This window comes from Blennius ocellaris (genome assembly GCF_963422515.1).
Source record: "Blennius ocellaris genome assembly, chromosome: 17".
NCBI classification, from domain to species: domain Eukaryota; kingdom Metazoa; phylum Chordata; class Actinopteri; order Blenniiformes; family Blenniidae; genus Blennius; species Blennius ocellaris.
The window spans coordinates 24,355,940-24,370,085 of record NC_137666.1 but is presented as its reverse complement, the minus strand read 5'-3'; the positions used below and the strand labels follow the sequence as shown (position 1 = coordinate 24,370,085).

Genomic DNA, 14,146 nt, shown 5'->3' with positions numbered 1-14,146 from the left:
AACTCTGAGATCTAGAAGTGCTGACGGAGACACCCACCCTGCAGACGTGATGAAGCGAGGTCTCTGCAGCTCCACGCTCTGCACCAGCAGCCGCGGCTCGAAGGTCCGGATCTCCACGTACCGAGGCAGCACCGCGATGATGTAGGGGGGCTGGTGCTCTGCAGCGGGGGGGGGGGGGGGGGGGCACTGTGATCAACAGCAAAACCTCATTTCCACTGATCTCAATGTTGATAGGAGCCGTTAAGTCATTTGAACTGATCGTCCGTCACAGTTTTAAGACAAGAGGGAAGATTTGAACGAAACTTAACGAGTCAGAAATGTTCTGAAAGGGAAAAATAAATCCTTATTATCTCCATTTTAAAAGGTGCTGCCATGTTGATAGGCGCATGCATTAGAGTGTGTGTTGTATCCATGGAAACGGTTTCAGAGGACAGTTTACGACTCCCCGTCCCACAGATGCAGGTTCTCTACAAAGGAAATCATGTAGTGTTGCAGCTCCGGCCCTCACGGGGCTGGACAGCTCATTATTGACCGTCCTGAACCAGGACTGAGACCAGGAAGCACCTGGAGGTCAGAACTTAAAAACATTTGCTCTAATTCAGGTTTGAAGATAAACCTTTTTATTTTTGACCTCCAGGCTTTAATAGTGTCTTTAAGTCTTCATTCTTTTATTTATTTCATGTCCTCTCAAGGTTTTATCTGCAGCCTGTTATGAAAACGTTCTCCAGTGATGAAGCTCAACAGAAAACAGCAGTTTCAGATGTTCCACCCAGACCAGCGTGGTTCTCTGCTCAGGAACGCCAGCGCCACAAGGTGGCAAGTCAAAAAGGAGGAAATTGCAAAGCGAGTGAACCCTGAGCTCAGAGGCTTCATTTCCCCTCCAGACCGTCACTCAGTGCATCTCAATGAGCTCAGGAATCAGCGAAGACCGACGTGGCACTGCTACACCCACAGACCTGCAGCGTCTTAAAGTCCCAGTGAAATGAAGGTTCCACCTCCAAAACACTCTGGTGTGGCTTCTAGGGACGTTTTCCTGCTAACTGGCTGAAGGTAAAATGTTAAAACACGACAATCTGAGAGAAAATAGCCGATAAACGGCGCTATTTCCTCTGCTGGGCGGAGCTTCTGACAATAACAGAGTGACATCACGAGTTGTGCACACGCCCAAGTTGTGTTTACATTATGGAGGATCAGAGTTTTGACCACGAAGAGGCTGAATTGAACCATATTTCATCATCATGGTCATTTCAAACCCAGTGATTGATGAAGAAGACACAGAAGGTGGTTCTGCCATCGGTGACCCCGTCTGGAACATGTTTGAGGAAGCAGAAGACGCTTCGTCCTCCATTCGTCCTCGTCTCCTCGCCTCAGCAGCCGCCACTTTTCACCTTTGAGGCTTTGAGTCCTGACTTTTGGCAGAACGACCGGCTTCCTGGATCCAACACGTCCAAGAGCTAGAAGACTGTGGAATCACTGAAGATGAGTCCAGGTATTACTTGATCGTCTACTAGCCGCATGAGCTAGCGGCTCCTGCTAGCCGCTCCCGCTGCCTGTGCTCCTTTTCTCCTCCCTCGGTCTCTTCCAGGCTCAATCTTTCATCAAGGCTCATAAAACGCCGACTATAACTTCAAAACACTGTAAAAACGTTGATATTTAAGAGGAAACAAGCCGATATAAGCACAACAGATGGAGATCTGCACAACTCGTGACGTCACGCCCACGAAGAAGGATTCCCCCGACTTCCCCGGCTGGAGATTCAAAATTCAAATAACTTTGTTATGCGACAACAGTGGTGGGGCAGAGTCGGAGGAACCTTACAAGTAGAACCACAACTATCGTTTTTTGCAAAGTAGTGTGTTACATTTCACTGGGACTTTAATCACACTTTAAAAAAGACCAAACTCTCTTCCTAAAAGCTACTTCAGTCCTCGGACCCGTGGAAGACGAGCTACATGTTCATTCAATATTGTTGTGGATGTCAACTTTCATTTTTTTGCTGATGATACGGTCATCTATTGTTCTTCACCTTCATGAGAAGAACAATAGATGATAGTCATCTATTGTCAACCCGAGGTTAATGTGAAATGCTGAGAAATCTTAATTCATGCGGTTTTCACCCTCTAGGAAGGGAGACTAATCTGACCCCATCACATCACGACCATAATCTGACCCCCATCACTACCCTAATCTGACCCTCATCACATCACTACCCTAAATTGACCATCACTAATCTGACCCCGTCACTACCCTAATCTGACCCTCATCACTACTCTAATCTGACCCCCATCACTAATCTAACCCTCATCACTACCCTAATCTAACCCTCATCACTACCCTAATCTAACCCTCATCAGTACTCTAATCTGACCCCATCACTACCCTAATCTGACCCCATCACTAATCTAACCCTCATCACTACTCTAATCTGACCCCATCACTACCCTAATCTGACCCCCATCACTAATCTGACCCTCATCACTACTCTAATCTGACCCTCATCACTAATCTGACCCTCATCACTACCCTAATCTGACCCTCATCACTAATCTGACCCTCATCACTACCCTAATCTAACCCTCATCACTACCCTAATCTGACCCCATCACTACCCTAATCTAACCCTCATCACTACCCTAATCTAACCCTCATCACTACCCTAATCTGACCCCATCACTACCCTAATCTAACCCTCATCACTACCCTAATCTGACCCCATCACTACCCTAATCTAACCCTCATCACTACCCTAATCTGACCCCATCACTACCCTAATCTGACCCCATCACTACCCTAATCTGACCCCATCACTACCCTAATCTGACCCCATCACTACCCTACAAGGTCGTGTCAATCGATGACTCCGTCTCCTTTAAGCTTCCCATTGAGCAGCTTGTGAGAAAACTTCAATTGAAATTGGGTTTTTATTTCAGAAATCCATGGTTCTTCTCTTTCAAGACTAAAAAGCTTCTAGTTGAAGCTGCTTTCTTGTCCACGTTGGACTCTGGGGACATTGTATATCTGAATGTCTCTTCCCTCACTGGCTCTGTCGTTACACATCCTCTGGCTTGGTTTTGTCTTCAAGGTGATTCTTGGTTTGCTGCCTCCCGTCCGTTGCAGTCATGTGACCCAGAAACCCAGAAATAACTAGTCTGCGGTCTAAAGACGTGCTTTGACTCACAGTTCCGACTGTCCGTACGGAACTGGGCACAAAAGCCGTCATGTGTTCTGCTGCATGTTCATGGAATGTTTTACACAAAGACTTTAAACTCAGAGCTGCTCTCACTGGGAGTTTAGGACCGTTTAACACCTGGAGACAAGACATTCACCTTGTTCTTCTTTTAACTGACGTATTTTTAACTATTTCATGGTTCTTACAGTTTTACCTTTCATATACTCTTACTCTGTGACTGTACTTTTTACTGTTTTTCATGTGCCTCTTTGCTATTTATTTGTTTTGAGAACATTTTAGTATTATTTTGACAAGGTAAATGTATTTTATGTATACTCAGGACCAGGGTCAACGATAGACTCAGGACCAGGGTCAACGATAGACTCAGGATCAGGGTCAGGGTCAATGTCAGTATCAGGGTCAGGCTCAGTTCTAACCCCGGCAGCAGGCTGCAGGTCGGAGATGTTCTTACCCATTGCGATGGGGATGTCTGTCCAGTTGAGGGCGCACTTCTGGGTGCAGACGCCCTCTTCGTTAAGAACCACGGTCAGGTCGTCTTGCCCAACGGCCACCTTCCCATCAGCCAGCGGGGCGACCAGAGGCTCCAGCTGCTTCCCAGTGGGGAACAGCTCCTTGATGGAACCACGGCCGTCCATCTGGTGGACAGCAGAGACAGGACCAGTCAGACAGAGACGGGACCAGTCGGACAGAGACGGGACCAGTCGGACAGAGACGGGACCAGTCGGACAGAGACGGGACCAGTCGGACAGAGACGGGACCAGTCGGACAGAGACGGGACCAGTCGGACAGAGACGGGACCAGTCGGACAGAGACGGGACCAGTCGGACAGAGACGGGACCAGTCGGACAGAGACGGGACCAGTCGGACAGAGACGGGACCAGTCGGACAGAGACAGGACCAGTCACAGACCATGAAACACCACCAGGGGAAACTGGGCTCACTTCGCAATCCTCTGAAACACGTCAGGAAGTGGAAGGTGAACAAAGTCATTATGATCTGAAACTGCCCTGAAATAACAACTTCCAGGTAATTCTTCTCTCACTTTGTCTCAAAAACTAAAGACACTCCAAAGGCAACTCAGGTCCTTCAACATCTCTGGGTCTGAGGGTCTGAGTCTGAAGGGGTCCGGGTCTGAAAGTCTCTGGTTCTGAAAGTCTTGGGGTCTGGAGGTTTCCTCTGACCCTCCTGAAACGACCTCCTGGAGCTCGTACCCGTATGAGGTAGTAGTCCCTCTTGAACCCCACACAGATGGAGTTTTCACACCAGGCCATCGACTTGGGGATATCAGGAGCAGCAAAATCTCCCTGTAAGACACGAGGACAAGTCAGTGGAGAAGATTGTGAGACGCAAGGACGAGTCAGTGGACAAGAGTGTGTTGACCTGCAGCTCGTGGAACTCTCGGTCCTTCCAGTAGTACAACTGGAGCTTCTTCTTCACTGCCACACACATCTGCAGCCTCTCCTCCCCTGAACTGCTCTGTTGACCACCAACGAAGAAGAAACCAGTTATGGATTCCAGACACAAGAAGAGAGTGTGTGTGTGTGTGTGTGTGTGTGTGTGTGTGTGTGTGTGTGCGTCACCTGCAGGTCACAGGCGAACAGCGTGGCTCCTCGGGCTTTAGACACCACAGTGATCTGCTGGAAGGTCAAGAGGTCGTGGACGTGGATGTTGTTCTCTGCAGGAAATCAGGTAATAGTGCAGCAATTCAAAGAGCTGTGTGTGTGTGTGTGTGTGTGTGTGTGTGTGTGTGTGTGTGTGTGTGTGTGTGTGTGTGTGTGTGTGTGTGTGTGTGTGTGTGTGTGTGTGTGTGTGTGTGTGTGTGTAAAACAAGCAGGTAAGGTCACCGTGAGGTTTGTAAAACTTGTGTATTAGAGTGAAACTCACCCAACAGACTGACGAGGATCTTGTACTGAGAGACGACGTAAAGCTGAAGAGAAGAAGAACCAAGTTACTGAAGTTCAACACAAGAACATTCAGACAAGCATCAACCCAGACCCAGAACCAGACCGTGACCCAGAACCCCACCATGACCCAGACCCAGAACCCCACCGTGACCCAGAACCGCACCATGACCCAGAACCCCACCATGACCCAGACCCCCACCGTGACCCAGAACCCCACCATGACCCAGACCCAGAACCCCACCGTGACCCAGAACCCCACCATGACCCAGACCCCCACCGTGACCCAGAACCCCACCATGACCCAGACCCAGAACCCCACCATGACCCAGACCCAGAAGCCCATCGTGACCCAGAACCACTCAGTGAAAGTGTCCGACTGCCACATTAACATGATCATCTTTCCTTAACTCCTTTAGGAAGCCTCCTAACACCTTTCCTTAACTCCTTTAGGAAGCCTCCTAACACCTTTCCTTAACTCCTTTAGGAAGCCTCCTAACACCTTTCCTTAACTCCTTTAGGAAGCCTCCTAACACCTTTCCTTAACTCCTTTAGGAAGCCTCCTAACACCTTTCACTAACTCCTTTAGGAAGCCTCCTAACACCTTTCCTTAACTCCTTTAGAGCCTCCTAACACCTTTCACTAACTCCTTTAGGAAGCCTCCTAACACCTTTCACTAACTCCTTTAGGAAGCCTCCTAACACCTTTCCTTAACTCCTTTAGAGCCTCCTAACACCTTTCACTAACTCCTTTAGGAAGCCTCCTAACACCTTTCACTAACTCCTTTAGGAAGCCTCCTAACACCTTTCCTAGCTCCTTTAGGAAGCCTCCTAACACCTTTCCTAGCTCCTTTAGGAAGCCTCCTAACACCTTTCCTAACTCCTTTAGGAAGCCTCCTAACACCTTTCCTAGCTCCTTTAGGAAGCATCCTAACACCATTCCTTAACTTCTTTAGAGCCTCAGAACACCTTTCCTAACTCCTTTAGGAAGCCTCCTAACACCTTTCACTAACTCCTTTAGGAAGCCTCCTAACACCTTTCCTTAACTCCTTTAGAGCCTCCTAACACCTTTCACTAACTCCTTTAGGAAGCCTCCTAACACCTTTCCTTAACTCCTTTAGGAAGCCTCCTAACACCTTTCACTAACTCCTTTAGGAAGCCTCCTAACACCTTTCACTAACTCCTTTAGGAAGCCTCCTAACACCTTTCCTAACTCCTTTAGGAAGCCTCCTAACACCTTTCACTAACTCCTTTAGGAAGCATCCTAACACCTTTCCTTAACCTCATGACATCATCCAGGAGGTTGAAGGTAAAGTCCATAGATAAAGAGTTAGGAGAGATATTTCTGATGTACCCTTAGTCTCTGGTTCTCTCGGGGTTAGTTCTGGTTCCATCAGGGTTAGTTCTGGTTCCGTCAGGGTTAGTTCTGGTTCCGTCAGAGTTAGTTCTGGTTTAGTCAGAGTTAGTTCTGGTTCCGTCAGGGTTAGCTCTGGTTTAGTCAGAGTTAGTTCTGGTTCCATTGCTCACCTGTTGAATCTTCTTGGAGAAGTTCTTGTTGGACTTTTCCAGCGTCACCTCGAACCGGTTGGAGCCTGAAAACAAAAGAACCCAGAATGAGTCTGGAGTGGAACAGGAAGCCGATCCAGAACCTTCCCGCTGCAGGAAGCCGATCCAGAACCAGAACCTTCCTGCAGGACGTTCTCCTGACCTGCATCTTTTTTGATCCGGTACAGGAGCAGGTGTCCGGGTTTGGTTCCCACCAGCAGCCAGTCCTCTGCAGAAAGACACAACTGTTGGTCTCTCAGGACAGTCTGGAACCGAGTCCTGAAGACTAGACTGGTCCTGAGGTCTGGACCAGTCCTCTAGTCTGACCCCCCTCAGGTCCAACAGACCCTGGACACTGTGGAGGACTGGACTCACCCCAGGCCGCCAGGCAGTCGATCTGAAGAGGAAGTTTCTCCAGAATTGGAACCGACTCGTAGGCGTCGTGCATCTTGACAAAACACTGATCCAACGGTGGTGCTGGACCGGTTCTCTAGACCAGTTCTCTGGACCGGTTCTCTGGACCTGTTCTCTGGACCGGTTCTCTGGACCTGTTCTCTAGACCGGTTTTCTGTATTGGTCCTCTGGACCAGTTCTCAAGACCGGTCTTCTGGACCGGATCTTTGGTGATGAGAAGACAGGAGATGAAGATGATGAGGGGAGGAGGATGAGAACTGAGGAGATGATGATGATGAGAGGAGAGGAGAAGAGGAGAAGTGAGGAGGAGAGGAGGATGAGGAGAAGTGAGGAGGAGAGGAGAAGTGAGCAGGAGAGGAGAGGAGGATGAGGAGGAGAGGAGGATGAGGAGGAGAAGTGAAGGTGAATCGAAGAATCTTCAGCTCTTCTTCCCTCGGAGCCAAAAACAACATCAACAGCTGATCGTTAGCACGTTAGCATGACGTTAGCACGGATAAACCTTCCTCCTCCGGTGACAAACCAGCGACACAGGCTCTGTCTTCAGCCCGGAATCAAGCACCGGCCCCGGCTTCAGAGGCCGGTACAGACCGCGGTCCGGTCCGGCTCGGACAGCTGAAGTTTGGGAGCTGCCGTTGCCTGCGAGCATTAGCTTCTGGACACTTCCGGTGCGGTTGACGGCGGCTGCGCGAGGCACGTGACTGACGTATGGCGGCTGCGCGCTCACGAGGAGCTCATTAAAGGAGCCGTCATCGCGTAAAGTACGTAAACAGTGCGTGGAGATGTAATAACAACAAATCCCGAAATATCGACACTTAGTCCAGATAATCTGAGAATGTTTCATCTGTGACATCTCGTTGCACCAGAACGCAGCCAGCGGGAGTTATTGCTGATTGGAGGGAATTGGACACACACACACGCACACACACACACGCGCGTTCACAACACACTTTCACGCACATAACACACTCATACTGACACGTTTACCGTGTGGAACTGACCCCACGTTGATCTGTTTCCGCTCTGAGTTCACATCAGTCATTGTGCTTGTCAATTTGTCTAATTTGACACTTTAATTAATTAATTATTTTCATTAATTTAAATGTTTGTTTTCTAAAACCCAGGTGGGGAATGCTGGGAAAAGGCCTGCTCTGTGCTGCCCCCACAGGACACCTGCGGTACTGCTACAGTCACAGTGCTGCCCCCACAGGAGGCCTGCGGTACTTCTAGTCACAGTGCTAGTACACTGTACAGTGTAATGTTCAAAACATACTCGGACCACTTAATACGCAAGATCCGAACTAAAGGTGTTTGTGCAGCCAAAAGCTGAAAATGGCGAGCGCTAAAAATATTAGATCCAGTAAAAGGGTGCGTACACACTTTCTTTTTATCTTTTCAACCCCAGTCCACCTGGAAGGTTGACGGTTCAGATCTCACCTCCACACACTTTCTACCAGAGACGGTCAATCAAGGTACTTCAGGAATATTGCAGAATGTTCCTCCACGCTGTCGTTAGCGGTCCAGCTCGACTTCGCCATGCAGAGCTCACTTCGTCCACTGGGGGAGTGGTGTGGGGTTCGGCGTCTTGCTCGAGGACAAGTAGGGAATCAAACCTGCGACCTTCCGACTGAAAGACGAGCGCTCTCCCAGTGAACACAAGAAGTCCAGGCCCGTCAGGTTTGAACCGTCGTACAATAGAAAGTTTATTTGCAGACAAACGCAAAAAGCCAAACAACATGGTCGTCTTCATGATACGAAGAGTCTCTGTGTTAAATATTAAATATCCCGTAAAGATGTGGACAGAGAAGACATGAGGCTGCAACCTGCAGCTCAACAGTTTCTGCACCACATTTAAGTGATGAAGATTTTCTTGGCTCTTACATGTAGAATTAAAGAAAACGTCTCCAAGTGTTTCCATTAGTTTGAGTAAAAGGTCCTTCTAACTGCTGGACGGCGCCCAGGAACATGAATAACAATAAGTGAGTAACGCCTCCCTGGATCCTCTGGCCGCAAGGCAACGGGTTGTTTTTTTTGTTTTTTTTTTAACATTTTAATCCTTCGATGCGTCTCAGCGGTGAAACGTTACGTTTTATTTCTCAAAACACTCAAAACATCGACTCTTCAGCTTCAAGCAAGAACACATAACCATGATAAATAACGTTCAGTTGGACATTTTACAGAAACCGTCTCAATTCTTACGTACAAACTGAAAATAAAAAGCAACGGGGTCACTGGGTGGAAAGTTTCATAGCTGCTCGGGTTGTAATCAGATTACACCTGGACGACGTCACTACATTCATCCAGCCGGAGGCCGTGTCGCCAACAAGCATCACATTTCAAACACTGCGCTTCCACGTCGATATCCAGTAACGTGACGGAGCAGCTCAAACTACCCGGGAGGAGGAGGAGGAGGAGGAGCCTCCCGGCGGGGGGGGGGGTGGGGCCGGACTTCACCGCTCCCATCCAATCACGGGGAGAAGTTCACTCCTCAGTGTCTCCGGGTTGTTTGAGCCGCGGCGTCAATCAGAGTCGTGGAGGATCAGAGTCCTCCGTCCCTCCAAACACCCGTCAAACACACACAGCTGAAGATAAAGTGGAGCTCCGCCCCCGGGCGGAGGAACCGGGGTGAGAGGCGTAGAAAGGCGGAGCGCCTCCGATCCACGGCAAGGAGACGGTAAAGTAAAGACGTAGAAACCAGAGTGAGCAGGAAACAAAGGAGCTCATGATGGCGACGCCAAACCTTCACGTGTCGGAGACAAACGCTGGCGTTTCCCACAATACAGTTACATTTCTTTTTTTTCTTTTCTTTTTTTTTTTGGTAATCGGATTACTCAGAACGCATTCATCGCTGCCTCCGTTGTATTGCTTCCTCTTCACAGCAACATCTTGGCTTCTACTCCATCTTCGACCGCTCCATCTTGGCTTTCAGGATTTCCTGCAAAGAAACAACAACGTTGGTCTGGAAACAGATTCAAATTACTGACACCAAATATTAATACTCAATACTGACACCAAATATTAATACTCAATACTGATATCAAATATTAATACTCAGTACTGATATCAAATATTAATACTCAATACTGACATGAAATATTAATACTCAATACTGACACCAAATATTAATACTCAATACTGATATCAAATATTAATACTCAGTACTGATATCAAATATTAATACTCAATACTGACATGAAATATTAATACTCAATACTGATATCAAATATTAATACTCAATACTGATATCAAATATTAATACTCAATACTGACATGAAATATTAATACTCAGTACTGACATGAAATATTAATACTCAGTACTGATATCAAATATTAATACTCAGTACTGACACCAAATATTAATACTCAATACTGACACCAAATATTAATACTCAATACTGACACCAAATATTAATACTCAATACTGATATCAAATATTAATACTCAATACTGACATGAAATATTAATACTCAATACTAATATCAAATATTAATACTCAATACTGATATCAAATATTAATACTCAATACTGACATGAAATATTAATACTCAATACTGACATGAAATATTAATACTCAGTACTGATATCAAATATTAATACTCAATACTGACATGAAATATTAATACTCAATACTGATATCAAATATAAATACTCAATACTGACATGAAATATTAATACTCAATACTGATATCAAATATTAATACTCAATACTGATATCAAATATTAATACTCAATACTGACATGAAATATTAATACTCAATACTGACATGAACAATTAATACTCAGTACTGATATCAAATATTAATACTCAATACTGACATGAAATATTAATACTCAATACTGATATCAAATATTAATACTCAATACTGATATCAAATATTAATATTCAATACTGACATGAAATATTAATACTCAGTACTGATATCAAATATTAATACTCAGTACTGACACCAAATATTACTACTCAATACTGACACCAAATATTAATACTGACACTAAATATTAATACTCAATACTGATATCAAATTTTAATACTCAATACTGACACCAAATATTAATACTCAGTACTGACGCCAAATAATATCTAATACTGACACCAAATATTAATACTCAGTACTGACACCAAATATTAATATCTAATACTGACACCCAATATTAATACTCAATTCTGACACCAAATATTAATACTCAATGCTGACATCAAATATTAATACTCAGTACTGACATCAAATATTAATACTGACATCAAATATTAATACTCAAAACCGACACCAAATATTAATACTCAACACTGACACCAAATACTAATACTCAATGCTGACATCAAATATTAATACTGACACCAAATATTAATACTTAGTACTGTCATCAAATATTAATACTGACATCAAATATTAATACTCAAAACCGACACCAAATACTCAGTACTGACACCAAATATGAATACTCAGTACTGACACCAAATATTAATACTCAATGATGACACCAAATATTAATACTCAATACTGACATCAAATATTAATACTCAGTACTGATACCAAATATTAATATTCAATACTGACACCAAATATTAATTCTAAATACTGACACCAAATTTTAATACTCAATACTGACATCAAATATTAATACTCAATACTGATACCAAATATTAATATTCAATACTGACACCAAATATTACTAATCAATACTGACACCAAATATTAATTCTAAATACTGACACCAAATTTTAATACTCAATACTGACATCAAATATTAATACTCAGTACTGATGCCAAATAATATGGAATACTGACACCAAATATTAATACTCAGTACTGACACCAAATATTAATATCTAATACTGACACCAAACATTAATACTCAGTACTGACACCAAATATTAATATCTAATACTGACACCAAATATTAATATCTAATACTGACATCAAATATTAATACTCACTACTGACACCAAATATTGACTGAAGGCCATTTAAAACGTCGTCATTAAAAAAATATCATGACACCATAAAATACTGATGGTAGAAATTTGAAAATGTAATAAAAATATTTTAGACACACGAGACTTGACAAAAATCTGAAACATTGAGGTAGAAACCAAAACCAGGAGCTGGAAGATGTTCTTACCTCTTCCTCATCCAGCATGACCGGGAGCGCTCTGTGGACCGGAAACACACTTCAGAGGAGGCAGTGAACGCATCACGACAGAGGAGGAGACAGTGAACGCATCATGACGGAGGAGGAGGCAGTGAACGCATCACGACGGAGGAGGAGGAGACAGTGAACGCATCACGACGGAGGAGGAGGCAGTGAACGCATCACGACGGAGGAGGAGACAGTGAACGCATCATGACGGAGTAGGAGGCAGTGAACGCATCACGACAGAGGAGGAGACAGTGAACGCATCATGACGGAGGAGGAGGCAGTGAACGCATCACGACGGAGGAGGAGGAGACAGTGAACGCATCACGACGGAGGAGGAGGAGACATGAACGCATCACGATGGAGGAGGAGGCAGTGAACGCATCACGACGGAGGAGGAGGCAGTGAACGCATCACGACGGAGGAGGAGGAGACAGTGAACGCATCATGACGGAGGAGGAGGAGACAGTGAATGCATCACGACGGAGGAGGAGGCAGTGAACGCATCACGACGGAGGAGGAGACAGTGAACGCATCATGACGGAGTAGGAGGCAGTGAACGCATCATGACGGAGGAGGAGACAGTGAACGCATCACGACGGAGGAGGAGGAGGAGACAGTGAACGCATCATGACGGAGGAGGAGGAGGAGACAGCGAACGCATCATGACGGAGGAGGAGGAGACAGTGAACGCATCACGATGGAGGAGGAGGAGGAGGAGACAGTGAATGCATCATGACGGAGGAGGAGGAGGAGACAGTGAACGCATCATGACGGAGGAGGAGGAGGAGACAGTGAACGCATCATGACGGAGGAGGAGGAGACGGTGAACGCATCATGACGGAGGAGGAGGAGGAGACACTGAACGCATCATGACGGAGGAGGAGGAGACAGTGAACGCATCATGATGGAGGAGGAGACAGTGAACGCATCATGACGGAGGAGGAGGAGACAGTGAACGCATCATGACGGAGGAGGAGGAGGAGGAGACAGTGAACGCATCATGACGGAGGAGGAGGAGACAGTGAACGCATCATGACGGAAGAGGAGGAGACAGTGAACGCATCATGACGGAGGAGGAGGAGACAGTGAACGCATCATGACGGAGGAGGAGGAGACAGTGAACGCATCATGACGGAGGAGGAGGAGGAGACACTGAACGCATCATGACGGAGGAGGAGGAGGAGACACTGAACGCATCATGACGGAGGAGGAGGAGACGGTGAACGCATCATGACGGAGGAGGAGGAGGAGACACTGAACGCATCATGACGGAGGAGGAGGAGGAGACACTGAACGCATCATGACGGAGGAGGAGGAGGAGACAGTGAACGCATCATGACGGAAGAGGAGGAGACAGTGAACGCATCATGACGGAGGAGGAGGAGACAGTGAACGCATCATGACGGAGGAGGAGGAGGAGACAGTGAACGCATCATGACGGAGGAGGAGGCCTGAAGCTCCACACTGAAACACAGATGTTGTAGAAAACACTCACACATCAGCAACAGTCGTGGGAATGTTGTCCTCCACCCACTTCAGGTCTTCATCCTGAAAACAGAAGAACCCGGTGAAGAGTGATGACGGATGGGTGGATGACGGATGGGTGGATGACGGATGGGTGGATGAATCATGGGTGGAAGCAGAGGAACCGTCAACATACCTCTTTACTCAGCAGCTTCTGGGAGCCGTTAGAATCTGGCTTGGAGCCCCGCATCTTCATCCCCTCTGACACACACACACACACACACACACACACACACACACACACACACACACACACACACACACACACACACACACACACACACACACACACACACACACACACACACACACACACACACACACACACACACACACACACACACACACACACACACACACACACACACACACACAGAGAACATGAACAAGTGTATCTACATATGATATCTACACTTTGAAAAGTGAGCAGTTCA

The 14,146-nt window shown here is 46.2% G+C and overlaps 2 protein-coding genes across 4 annotated transcripts in view; both read right to left on the bottom strand.

The window, feature by feature from the left end:
* vps39 (VPS39 subunit of HOPS complex) overlaps positions 1-7,709 on the bottom strand; it is a 42,128-nt gene extending 34,419 nt beyond the window's left edge. For all 3 annotated transcript variants that reach the window (XM_080513282.1, XM_080513283.1, XM_080513284.1), the window contains exons 1-9: positions 7,011-7,709; positions 6,799-6,864; positions 6,618-6,682; positions 5,075-5,117; positions 4,771-4,865; positions 4,571-4,666; positions 4,402-4,494; positions 3,642-3,825; positions 38-158 (exon numbers count right to left, since the gene is read on the bottom strand). In XM_080513282.1, coding sequence (XP_080369408.1) covers positions 38-158; positions 3,642-3,825; positions 4,402-4,494; positions 4,571-4,666; positions 4,771-4,865; positions 5,075-5,117; positions 6,618-6,682; positions 6,799-6,864; positions 7,011-7,083 — 836 coding nt within the window. In that variant the 5' untranslated portion in view covers positions 7,084-7,709. The remainder of the gene's footprint in view (positions 1-37; positions 159-3,641; positions 3,826-4,401; positions 4,495-4,570; positions 4,667-4,770; positions 4,866-5,074; positions 5,118-6,617; positions 6,683-6,798; positions 6,865-7,010) is intronic.
* A 1,010-nt stretch (positions 7,710-8,719) lies between these two features.
* Positions 8,720-14,146, bottom strand: part of LOC308142121 (transmembrane protein 87A-like) — a 20,073-nt gene continuing 14,646 nt past the window's right edge. Inside the window, exons 17-20 of the mRNA XM_080512444.1 lie at positions 13,849-13,913; positions 13,684-13,736; positions 12,171-12,201; positions 8,720-9,981 (exon numbers count right to left, since the gene is read on the bottom strand). Coding sequence (XP_080368570.1) covers positions 9,940-9,981; positions 12,171-12,201; positions 13,684-13,736; positions 13,849-13,913 — 191 coding nt within the window. The 3' untranslated portion in view covers positions 8,720-9,939. The remainder of the gene's footprint in view (positions 9,982-12,170; positions 12,202-13,683; positions 13,737-13,848; positions 13,914-14,146) is intronic.